This window comes from Sceloporus occidentalis, unplaced genomic scaffold (genome assembly GCF_023333645.1).
Source record: "Sceloporus occidentalis isolate IW3139 unplaced genomic scaffold, rSceOcc1.0.p SCAF_2, whole genome shotgun sequence".
NCBI classification, from domain to species: Eukaryota; Metazoa; Chordata; class Lepidosauria; order Squamata; family Phrynosomatidae; genus Sceloporus; species Sceloporus occidentalis.
In genome coordinates this window covers 191745728-191758105 of record NW_028316982.1, presented here as the reverse complement: position 1 = coordinate 191758105, position 12378 = coordinate 191745728, and the positions used below count along the sequence as shown (strand labels likewise).

Here is a 12378-nt window from a genome sequence, read left to right as displayed (position 1 = left end):
ACCCTAATGGTTCATTTAAATGCCCTGTTACAAGAGCACATTTAAAAGGTATGGAGCTGCTGTGCCCAAGCAGTGAGGGTAGTAATGCCCCAAAGAGAAACCGTGACATCTATCATGGAGATGAGTACAACATACACAAAACAGACAGTCAAGGAGGGGACATGAGGTGAAGGGGGTGAAGGGGTTTGAAGGGGAGCACGATTGTACTTTTACGGCAGCCATCCAGTTGGATGGCAGTCACCAGTGGTTTGCTTCTGCAAAGGTCTAAAGGGATGGTGGAGGGGAAAAGTAATAAAAAAAAGGACCCAGCGATGTAGCTTGAAACCATGCCGTGTGGTCATGGTATGCACACTCCAGGCAGCTTGGAGCAGATGGTGCAGGTGGTGGGATTTCAAGCCACTTTTTCCTGCCCATCTTTTTTGCCCCTTAGTGTCCTTGCAGGTTCCTATGGGGAGATAAGGTCTCTCAAATGGTCTGGATGTTAGCCCAGCTTTTCTCCCTGTAGTATGGCTTGGAAGCAGTTTCCAGCCAGCTTCGAGGTTTTATAGGCCATGACCAGCACTTTGAATGTTGCCTGGAAAGAAACCAGAAGTTAGTGAAGCTGTTTTAATAATGAAATTATATGCTTCCTAAAATTTCCCCAGTCAACATTCTTGCCACAGCATTCTGGACCTGCTGCATTTTCTGAACTGTTTCCAAAGGCAGACTCACATAGGGTGTGTTACAACAGTGTAAACAGGATGTAATCAAGACATGTGTCTCCATAGCCAAATCTGACATCTCAAGGAATGGGCACAGCTAATGCAGTAGTTTTAGTTTTGCACTCCTGGCCACTATTGAAATCTGGGCATCCAGATTCAGAGTTAAGACCAGGAGAACAGGTTGTAAGGCTGAGATTTCAGGTGAGTGTAATTCCATCAACCACAGGAAATTCCCTATTCTTTGACCTGCCTTTCAACTGACCAGGAGCATCTCTTTCTAGTCTGGATTAAGTTTCAGTTTGTTTCCCTCATCCAGTCCTTTACTAAGATCATGCCAGATGTGGTTGCTTTTGTAACATTATGAAATCTATAAATTTTTAAGGCTATAATCCTAAATATGCTTGGAGGGCAGCAAACCCTGCTGACTATAGTGAAACCCAAGGGTGCATACATACATGGAATCTGTACAACTGTAGTAAATGTAGAATGGGGAGGAGGGGCACAGGTTCAGATACAGATATTTACTTAAAGCAGTGGGCCAATTGAAGAGAAAGACAGAACTGAAAAGTACACCAGCACTGCTATTCTGTGTATTATGTAAAGCAAGTTAACAAAACTCAGATCATGTCAAAGGTGGATAGGCCCATAGGTGGAAGAGTGAGTGTGCATAATTTAGAGGATTGAACAATTGCCCATAATGACCAAATCTATAATTTCTATATTATGGGTTTCAAGATCAACAGAATATGAGTAAGTTCACTGGGCACTAACTCAAAGAGTTGCCAATTGCATGATAAATGCTTTTTATATAACTTGTTTTGTTATCTTTCTACTGATATAACCATACTGCATCCCCTCACTATGCATGATAATTGGAAAAAATTAAATGTCTTAAAGCTCTTAATAAAATGAATTTCATATAATATTTGCTGACATATTATGCATGTCGCTTCATAAATGTCTGTGCTTATCGGTACTCTTTTTAAATTATGCAACTTAAAATTAATAACCATTGGAATGCTTTCTTGATAGTTAATTTTCAAGTCATCTTAAAATAAAGTGTGACTCTGCAGTGATATGAGATCGTAAACACCCACATCCCCATGAAATACAACTCAGAAGAACCTTTGAATGTATTTTTAATTAATTGATTTACTTATACTGTAAATTTAATTTGTACTTAAGAGAATTGGAGAGGCATTAATGTTAGCCACACAGATAAAAGATAGCTACATGTTGCTTCTTTTCTGTGCTTTCTGTGTGAGTCCAAGAACTGGCATACTGCTAGATCTAATACAGAGCCTTAGTAATCACCTTAACAGCAAGTGCCACAAACACTGCATTAAAAATCAATCCATCAAAACAAGAAAATGCAAGATGGTTTTTCCATATATACTTACTTGACATGACAAGACTAGCAAAATCAATAGAGTTGTGATTTCTCTTTCACTCTTCACCACCTTTGACTTCCCTTGTATTACTTGTGGTGAATACTCATTGTGACCTATGGGAGGGGGCAATGAAGACATTTGGGAATAGTGCTAATGAGGTTTCATTTGAAAATGCATCTTTTTGTTGGGCTGGATGACAGTGATAAAATGTTAGGTCATTCCTTCTGTCTCCTCCTTTTTTTTTCTTGTTCATTTTATTTCATAATTTGTCTCACTTGTCGACTCCATGAACAGTTAAGTGGATATTAGAATGCAGCCTTTCTCCCAAGAAGCTGTACTGGAACAATTGGTACTGTCATGCCATTGATTTTGTTAGTGCTTCTGCCAAGCTGTTCTAATATGATAGAATGCCATGAAAGAAAGTCTTAAACAGCATTACTTTCTTCAGGTTTCATCTGCCAGCTATATGTATACTTAATCCCCTTAAACAGGGAATTAAAGATCTTCAGGTTTTTACATATTATTGACATCCTGTGAAGTCCTATAGATCCTATGAAGCTTCAGTAGGACTGAATATGCTAATGAACATATTTAGTTTCATCAGAACTATATTTAGACTTCAATAATATGTTTTGAAAAAACCCTGGAGATCTTTAATTGAGCAAGTCATATACTCTCAGCCTCAAAAGACCTGGTGATAGGTTCAAATTAGGGTTGACATGTCAGAAATGACTTGAAAGCACATAGCAACAGCAATGAGACTAATGAGCACAAATAAGTATATTGATGGCAGTAGAGCAAAATGCTAATAACATAATAAAGAACAAAATTATTTAAATACTCAATTGTCAATGTATGATTTATTTTAAAATACCTATGGGCTGTAACATGTGGTTAGGGAACTTCTGAGCATCTAAGAGACATTTTCTATACATACCTGAACTGGTTGTGGGCCACAGCAGACCCTCCGGGTGAAAGTAGAAATGTCCAAATGTGGAAAAAAGGGGAAAGATTCATAGAAGTCTCCAGGTGCTGCTTTGGCCAGTGGGCCATGTGACTCCAGTTTCTGCTGTAATTAATCCAACCTATCCAACTCTCCTTTAGAAGATGTGCCTGTGAATTAATAAGCTGCCTAGACATATATATTCAATAAACTCCCTCCATATGTAGTTTTTTGTGGTTTTTTTGGGCTATGTGGCCATGTTCTAGAAGACTTTATTCCTGACGTTTCACCAGCTTCAGAGAAACGACTCAGCATCCATTAGATAGAAACTACAGAAATTACCTGGAACATCTGCTATCTGGAAGGTCTCTTTGCTCTCTCGCCCCAGCCAATTTGATTCTTTGTCTTTTATGATCCTATGAATCCCCCTAATAAATAAATAATAAATAAATAAATAAAATTTTTATTTATATACCGCCCTTCCAACAGATCAGGGCGGTTAACAGCAAGTTAAAAACAATAATAAAAACATCAATATCTACAAATACAACATCACAGATTCAATAAAAAACAGAAAAGCCCCGAATTAGCCAATCCCTTGCCAGTGAAGAGGAAGGAGGCCCATTGGTCTTTAGTCAGGGAATGCAATACAGAAAAGGAAGGTCTTTAGATCCCTTCTAAATTGGGCCAGGGAGGTGGCCGAGCGGAGCTCTATGGGCAGCGTATTCCAGAGGGCCGGGGCGGCGATGGAGAACGTCTTCCTAGTAGTGGAGACAAGCCTAGCCCCAGGGACCCTAAGTAATTGCTGCCCAGATGTTCTGAGGGTGCGGGACAGAATGTATGGGGAGAGGCGGTCCTTCAGGTATCCTGGGCCCAAGCCATTTAGGGCTTTATAGGTCATCACCAACACCTTATATTGTGCCCGGAAGCGAATCGGCAGCCAATGCAGATCTTTTAACACCGGTGTAATGTGGCTGGCCCTGGAGGTACCAGTGACCAGCCTGGCTGCCATGTTTTGTACCATTTGTAGCTTCCGGGTTTGGTATAAGGGTTGCCCCATGTAGAGTGCGTTGCAGAAATCCAGTCTCGAGGTTACCAGAGCGTGTACCACTGTTTCAAGGTCCCTCTGGGCCAGGTATGGGCGCAGCTGGCGAATAAGCGAATTTTCTTCATGTAGTTAGCAATGAGAAAGATACCTCTGCTAAGCCCATGAAGTGCAAGATTGGGTCTCCATCCTCACTGCTTAAAAGAGAAATCCTAAATCCAGTGGCTAATTCCAACAGTAGCTCTATCAACACAATATATGAACAACAAATCAGCACTTCAGCCTGGTTAATTCAGTGGATCTAAAGAACTAGACAAAATCCTAAAGTGTAAAGATGTACAACTGAACACTAAAGTTAGAATTGTACAAGCCATTGTATTCCCCATTCATAGAATCATAGAACCATAGAATCATAGAGTTGGAAGAGACTGCACGGGCCATCCAGTCCAACCCCCTGCCACGCAGGAAATCCAAATCAAAGCATCCCCAGCAGACGGCCATCCAGTCTTCTTAAAGACCTCCAAGGAAGGAGACTCCACTACACTCCGAGGGAATGTGTTCCACTGTCGAACAGCCCTTACTGTCAGAAGTTCTTCGTAATGTTGAGATGGAATCTCTTTTCCTTCAGCTTGCATCCATTGTTCTGGGTCCTGTTCTCTGGAGCAGCAGAAAACAAGCTTGCTCCCTCCTCAATATGACTTCCTTTCAAATATTTAAACAGGGCTATCATATCACCTCTTGTACAGATGTGAGAGCTGGACAGTGAAGAAATCAGATAGGAAGAAAATTAATTCACTTCAGATGCAGTACTGGAGAAGAGTTCTGAGGGTACCGTGGATGGCCAAAAAGACAAAAAATTGGGTCCTAGAACAAATCAAGCCTGAACTCTGCCTGGATGCCAAGATGATTAAATTAAGGCAGCCATACATTAGCCACATCATGCAAAGGCATTGCTCATTAGAAAAGACAATAATGTTAGGAATGATAGAGAGAAGTAGAAAGAGAGGAAGACTGCACGTAAGATGGGTGGACTCAATGAGGGAGGCCATGGGTCTCAGCCTACAGGACCTGATCAGAGAGGATAGAAGATCTTAGAGATGTCTCATTCACAGGGTTGCCATGAATCAAGGTTGACTCAAAGGCAGCTAGCAATAACAACACTGTACTTCAGACTAACATTTGGATTTAGGCCTAGAGACAGTAGTATCTATTTCCCTCATATGTTCTTGTATTATTTTCCTTATTTCTATTAAACATAATATTAAATCACCATGCACAAACACTCACTGGCTATGCTTAATACTAGTAAGATTTCCAGTTATAGTATGCAAACTATTTTGAGACTTAGGGATGAAACATACACCTTTGCACCATCGTCTAGGCAGCATCAGAGTGTGGCATCAAAACACCACAAGCTCTGAAGCTGCCTGGAAGCCGGCATAATGCCCCCTGGTTGCCCACATGTGGGCCGGCTTCTGGGCACTCCAGCGGCATGTCATTTAGATGCCGCATGCTGCAGGAGTGCTGTAAAGCCATGGCAGTGTAGGAAAAGATGGCAATTTGCCAGTGCAAAAAAGAAGGCAATTTGCTGCTTCTTTTTTGTGCAGGCAAAAAGGCGGATTGGGGCTGCGGCATGTGGTTGCCATAGCCCCAATCTGACTTTGTGAGGGTGGCTTCAAGCTGCTCCTTCGGGGCTGTCTGTTTTGCCCCCTAGTTTCAACATCTATCTCAAATGGGTGTTCTTGCTATCTTTAACTATGGCTAGCAATGCAAAGATAAGGAACAGACAAGAGAATTTACTCCAAAGAATGCAAGGGAAAAGGAGTGAATAAGAATACATATGATAACAGCATGTCCCTGGTATTTTAAATATCTTAATGAGAGTGGCATTGATAATCTTTTCCCTGGGCTTGACTTTATAGGATGAAAGGAACAAGGTCAAAGTTAGGTAACAAAATTCTTAATAGCAAGTTTCAGCATTACCTTTCTTTATTCTCAGTGTCCTGCAATGTTTTTGGTCTGCTGGTTGTTTTTTTAAGATGCCCTCTCCTCACCTTTTAAAACAATTTGTTTAAGAGGTATGCACAGGGTACTTTCAGGTCTTATGGAAAATATTCTACAATGCAGTAGGAAAGTTGCAAATGCAAAATATTACATATCTGTAAATGATCTCTGGTAACACCACTCATTCTTAATTTTGATATACTGGGGCTTGATTGCACATTACTAAGAAACTTTATCTTGACCACTTGTGCATCCATTATGTTACATCCCTTGATTAACTCTTGGAATCACCCCTTCCTTCTATGATTACCTCCATTAACATGATGAGAACTCTTCATAGAGAAATTCTATGTGAAATGAGATGGGGGGAAATGCTATTTTCTGGTGTAATATTTAGCTCATAACCTGCCTTGATTTTAGCCAGTTTTAAAATATTGTATTGAATATCAGAAGCCTAAATTTGAAGTCATTGAATAAATATTTTAGTACCCTGGATTGATGAAAAATGGATAAAACCTACTGAAATTGGAAGCCATACATTGCACAGGAACATGGACTAGGACCTAATAAAACTTTAAATTAGATAAAGGGATAATAAAAGTGAAGCTGAATTGCAGTCTTTGGGGTGGAATGTCACTTAAGCTAACAATTTATATAATTTAATTCTATAGTGGTAGTTTAATGACTAATGTCCTTTTGTTGTATACCAGTTTAAGTGCTGCTAGGGACAAAGAGCATAATTTATTGATTCAACAATTTAAATAACAAATCCTACTTTTACACTAAAACATTATTTAATTTTCACATTAAATATTATATTTGAAAAAGACTGTCCATGATATGTAATATTCTGTTTAAATAACAAATTTTATTAATTAGTCAGCTGACCATATCAATAGCAAAGTACAAAATATATAATATAATATCTAAATGTTAGAATGTCCAAATACATACAATGATAAAAAATTGATCACCCCTAAAAGCACGTATAAAATTAACTAAAAAGTTTTTTAAAAAACCAAGTAAAAGTTAAAACAATACAATAATGCTGCCAAAAGATTTTCTCTGTTTTATGCAAGCACATAAAGTATACAGTATATTTAAATATGCAGTTTTTGACTAATTTCTTTCTCAGAGGAAGCAATGCGTAATTTTCTTCCTGATGTGATAAACTCTTCAAAAAACTATGCAGTTCACAAAGACTATACACAATGTGTAATTTATTATGTGCAGAATTCTGTCTGGTGTTTTTGTTACAAAAACATCAGCATTTTTTGTAATGCACCAAAAGTCACACAGACACACACACACACACAAAATATCCCCGTGTGGTGGTATTATGCAGAATAATTTCTGACCTGCAAAGGCTCTAATCAGTCCTGCATTCTCCTCATCCGATTTTACCAAGCCTTGAAAAACACATATTTGATCATTTTATTTTTATTTTTTAAAAAATATTCTTTCAGTTCCTAATATTAATAGATACTGAGCCTTGAGTAGATCACACAAAAATGTCACAGGGATGGGTGTAACAAAGATTTCTTTAACGCAACACAGTGATAGCACTTTGATAGCATTTTCATTGCCATTAACCCTGTACATTGCCATACACCCTGTACAACCCTGGGATTTGTAGTTTAGTAAAGTCTTAGAGATCTCTGGCAGTGAATTCTTAATAAAAGTGAAATTGTAAATCCAAAGATTGCATGCCATGGAGCCATATTGGTGAAAATACTGTCAAAGTGCTGTAAATGTATTGTGTGAAAAAAGTGCTGTAACTGTATTGTGTGAAAGAACCCCAGAGATCAGATACATTATTTCTGTGAGGCAACGAGAACATAATGTCATTTCTTTTACAAAGTAACATAACAGTTGGTTACATTATCATTTAATGAGTGACAGTTGCTTGTTCTGAGAACTTTTGAGTGTTGTGTGGAGGTATTCTAAACCATTTTTGCTGTTTTAAATGGCAAATAAGTTTATAGGAAAAGGTAAAATAATAAAAAGTAGCACATTGCTTACTAGGAAGTTACTGATGGTGTAATGCATATTTTTGCTGTGTTGTTCAAAATGATAACAACCAAGTACAGATTTAACTCTAATCAAATAATATTAATTTAACAACTTTACTTTGTGTCTTATAGATGAAAGAGAAGATGTTCAAAAGAAAACATTCACAAAATGGGTAAATGCACAGTTTGCTAAGGTAAGAAAGTACTTTATTCAACATTAAAATGAAATGTTTGATTATACATTATAATTATAAATGTGCAAGAGTGCTTGGTGTGTGTAAAGGTTTTTAATGACAATACAATGCTTGTACTCAGTGTGGCTGCAATTGGAGTGAGTTAGGATATTTGGCTTCTTCACTTAAAGCGTTTATTTGAAAGATAAATGGAAACTGTCAACACTTCTGAGAAATTTTACAGATGTATTGGCCAATTTCTAATACAGTATTCTAGGGTAAGGAAATCGTGTTATTGCTATTCATTAGCAGGCATTGCTAGATTAAGATGGATTTTTGAGTTCTGATAAATTTTACACCAGGTTTAGGGACTGAAGTTACATTGGCATCGCTTTTGATAGTCTTCCACTAAAAATGTATTAGTAATGGGATTTGATGGAAGTAAGCAGTTTTTATCTGTATTTTTCTCATTTCTTTCCTGATATATAATATAATAGATTTATAAGAATTCATGATAATGCATGAAGAGTTTCATGAACAAGTGCTCAGAGTAACTTTGTAGAAGATTATGTATGACTATCTTAAATGAATGGCCTTGATAGCAGAACTGAATCCAATGGCTAACATGGATTCAAAAAAGTTTCTTAGTGAGATGAGGACCTCTCTTTAATTAACAAGTGGTAAAATATTATGTCATGCTGATATTGGAACAAATATAGTTTGTTATCGAAGAGTCAAATAAAAACAATTAAAGGACACTGAATCGTTCAGAGAAAAAGAAAACTATGTATAGACTGTAAGAAACTTTTTGTTTTATCCCTAGAGAAAACAAGGCCTTAACTACTGAGTTCACAGTGACATTTCTGTACCAGCAGCATTGAAAACACTCTGTGTAATGTTAATTTGGGTTGAGCCGAGCATTTGCTAGATTCAAGTTTTGCAAAATAATATGTGAAATCAATCACTCATATTTTAAACATTTCTTGAGCTCCATATTTTATTAAAATTGTTATTTTACAGAGTTCACACCATGGATGAAGGGGGGCTTTTAAAAGCCATCTGAATAATGCACTGGGTTTTTGCTGAAGGCTGATGATTTTATAAAAAATGAAGCCTAATTTCATTTAGATCTATCTCTAGGCTGTGTTTTTCATTGTAAGACATTGGGCTCAGCTCCTAATGACTTTACAGTCCAAATGTACCAAGTAGCTAAGCTAATATGAAACTTCCATTTGATTGATGGAGTCTATCATGACATCATTCTGGCTAGATATACCTCACTTTCCTATTGTAACTTAGCAAATATATAAGTTAATATGAAGTCTCTGTTTGATGGTTGGTGCTGGCAGCACACTGGCCAGATATATTTTGTATCTACATTTTTAAATTGTGTACTATTATATAAGGCTTCTTATATGGCTGTTCCTTTTGTTACAGCCACTGTTGACCATTATATAGATCATCTTGGCAGTATATAGAGCTATACATAAATGTTCAATAAATTTTGGTGATTTATGTGGAAGTTACCATGGGCATAAGGCAATACAGTGCTTAGGGTAAAGATACAGCCTTTGGAATTATATGGGCATTGGAATGAATTAGTGTGTATAAAAAAAGTGAATAGACTTAGAGAAATAGACAAATAGACAAATAAACTGAATGTGAACACTTTAATTTTCTGTTAACTCGGCTTCAGTCTACCAGGATGTCTAATTCTCCAAATTTATATTAGTTTTCCAACCCATCAGAAGATTTCCTGCATAAAGAACAAAACCTAATAAATGCATAAATAATAATGTTATTCATGCCATAAAAATGAATAACTGGCTTTCAGAAAACTCAGCTTTAGTAATATAGTTGACTTTGTTAGTTTGTGAATCTGTAATTGAACACAGTTGCAGCTTTGATTTTCCAGCTAATGCATATACATAGTGTGCCATTTCATACTGTGTAGCTAGATAAAATTTCTCGTGGCATCTGATGTGCAATCAAAAAAAAAATGGTACTCAAAGAAATAATGTTCTTTCATTCATTCATTCATTCATTCATTCGTTCAAAAACAGACATTCATATTGTCACAACTGTGGAGATGTGCAGTATGTCAAGTAATAAAGAATCAGAGTATCATCACTGTTAAAAACTGACATGAAACACTAACTATGGGTGTTGCATAGATGAAAACTTAATCAGCCTTCCTCCATATGCAGACCATCCTTTCTTAGTGCCATTCAGGGCTGAGGAGAGAGGATGAGCAAAATCCCTGGCACCCCAGGCTCTTAGGTCCTGGATAGTGAAAAGGCAAACAATACATTCCAAAATAAATTTTAGTTTCTCAGCACAACAGAAAATGACTATAATGTCTGTTGCTCAGCTTAGTGAAGGGGGCTCATTCATATTACCTTGGTTTAGTGCCAACTTTCAATTGTCCTAATACCATTTTGAAAGGCATAACAAGATATGAGATGGTGGTGGAACATGTAGTCCCATCTTGACACTGCCTCACTGGCGATAGCGATATTACTGTCATCAGACTAATACTGGCTGAGGATCAGTAGAGATATCCCAGAAACATGAGCTTCTTAGAGGTTATAATGGCCACAGGAGATTGATAATATGTTGCTCATGTCAGACATGTTTTATCTAATTACCTATTTACTATGATGCAGAAAACTAAAATAAATAAATAAATAAATCAGTGATTAATTTTGGACCAATCAGACATAATAATTAACCAATAAAAGCTGAATAAAACAGTATAGTGTTTGCCACCAATCATGTGGCTGAAAAATAATGAGGAAACCAATCTAGCCTTCCTGGAAAGAAGGTTATACAAGTGGGGCACTAATCATTCTACAAGTGGGGACATGGTAGGCATGTGATGAGAATCACAATATCATTTTGGACAAGTCTGATTGGGTTTCAGAGCACATTTTTGCAAATTCTATATGTTTTTCACATGTAAAGTTCAGATCTTAAACATCAGGTACTGCACAACTGATGATGTTCTGGGCCTTGTTTATCTATTCAAGATCATAAGGCCATTTTGGCTTTCTAAGACCTCAGAAGACCACTGCAGCAGCTACCATTTGGGATGTCCAGAAATACAAATTCATCATATCCTCTCATTTGGGGAGTGATATTTGTACCTTTTCCCTACTGTTTCAGGATGAGAGGGGTGAAAGAGCACATAATAAAACAGATGTGGTCCCCCACCCCTACCTCTTAGACTTTTGATCACTCATTTTACAAGAATGATTAAATCAGACAGATCAGGTTAGTGTCACACTCCACTTAAAGTTACATGATATTTATATGAGAATGAACAGACTCTTTTGGGCTTTTTATTATTAGATTTAATTGATATGTACATACATATACCTTCCTTTCAAGGAGAATCACTGACATAGCATGGCAGCTTAGTTATATTCCATAACATTACATGTTAGGCATTATTCCATTATGTTGTATTTAAGGCTTCTTATATTAAGTCATATAACCATCACATCATATTTATCAGGGTATTCCTAGGGACTTCATCTCTCTATTCATCTCTTAAGCAGGTGGGCCCTTGGTATCCATTGGGGTTTGGTTCCAGGATTGCTTCTGGATACCAAAATCCATGGATGCTTAAGTCCCATTATATACAATGGGGTAGTAAAATGGTATCCCTTATATAAACTAGCAAAATCAAGGTTTACATATTTTTGAAATATTTTTAAAGCTGTGGATGGTCAAATCTGTGAATAAAAAATCAATGGCTATGGAGGGGTGACTTTACCTGTACCTGTACTTCTAAGCCAGTTGACAGGTAACTTTGTAATTGTATCATCATAACTGAGTTTTCCCTAATCACATAATTTTCTATTGTGTCTGCTAAGTCATTATACAGACAATTCCTAAAGGATTTTACATATTCACATTCTTGTCCTTTATCATACTTTAGATATTTTACACTTAACCTGTAATCCATGACAATCTCATCTGTTTCATGAATTTTACAACTCTGGCAGGCAGCTGTGTACCACAGGCACTCAGCGGTTAAACTTAAAGCACTTGTTAATCAAGGTTTAATGCATTAATCACATGTAAGCATATATACAATCACAGAG

General features: G+C 37.1%; 1 protein-coding gene across 8 annotated transcripts in view; it reads left to right on the top strand.

Annotated features, from left to right (window-relative positions):
• The window catches only part of LOC149319486 (dystrophin-like), a 1434671-nt gene that overhangs the window by 351389 nt on the left and 1070904 nt on the right, over positions 1–12378 (top strand). For all 8 annotated transcript variants that reach the window (XM_089511816.1, XM_089511819.1, XM_089511811.1 and 5 more), the window contains exon 2: positions 8229–8290. In XM_089511816.1, coding sequence (XP_089367942.1) covers positions 8229–8290 — 62 coding nt within the window. The remainder of the gene's footprint in view (positions 1–8228; positions 8291–12378) is intronic.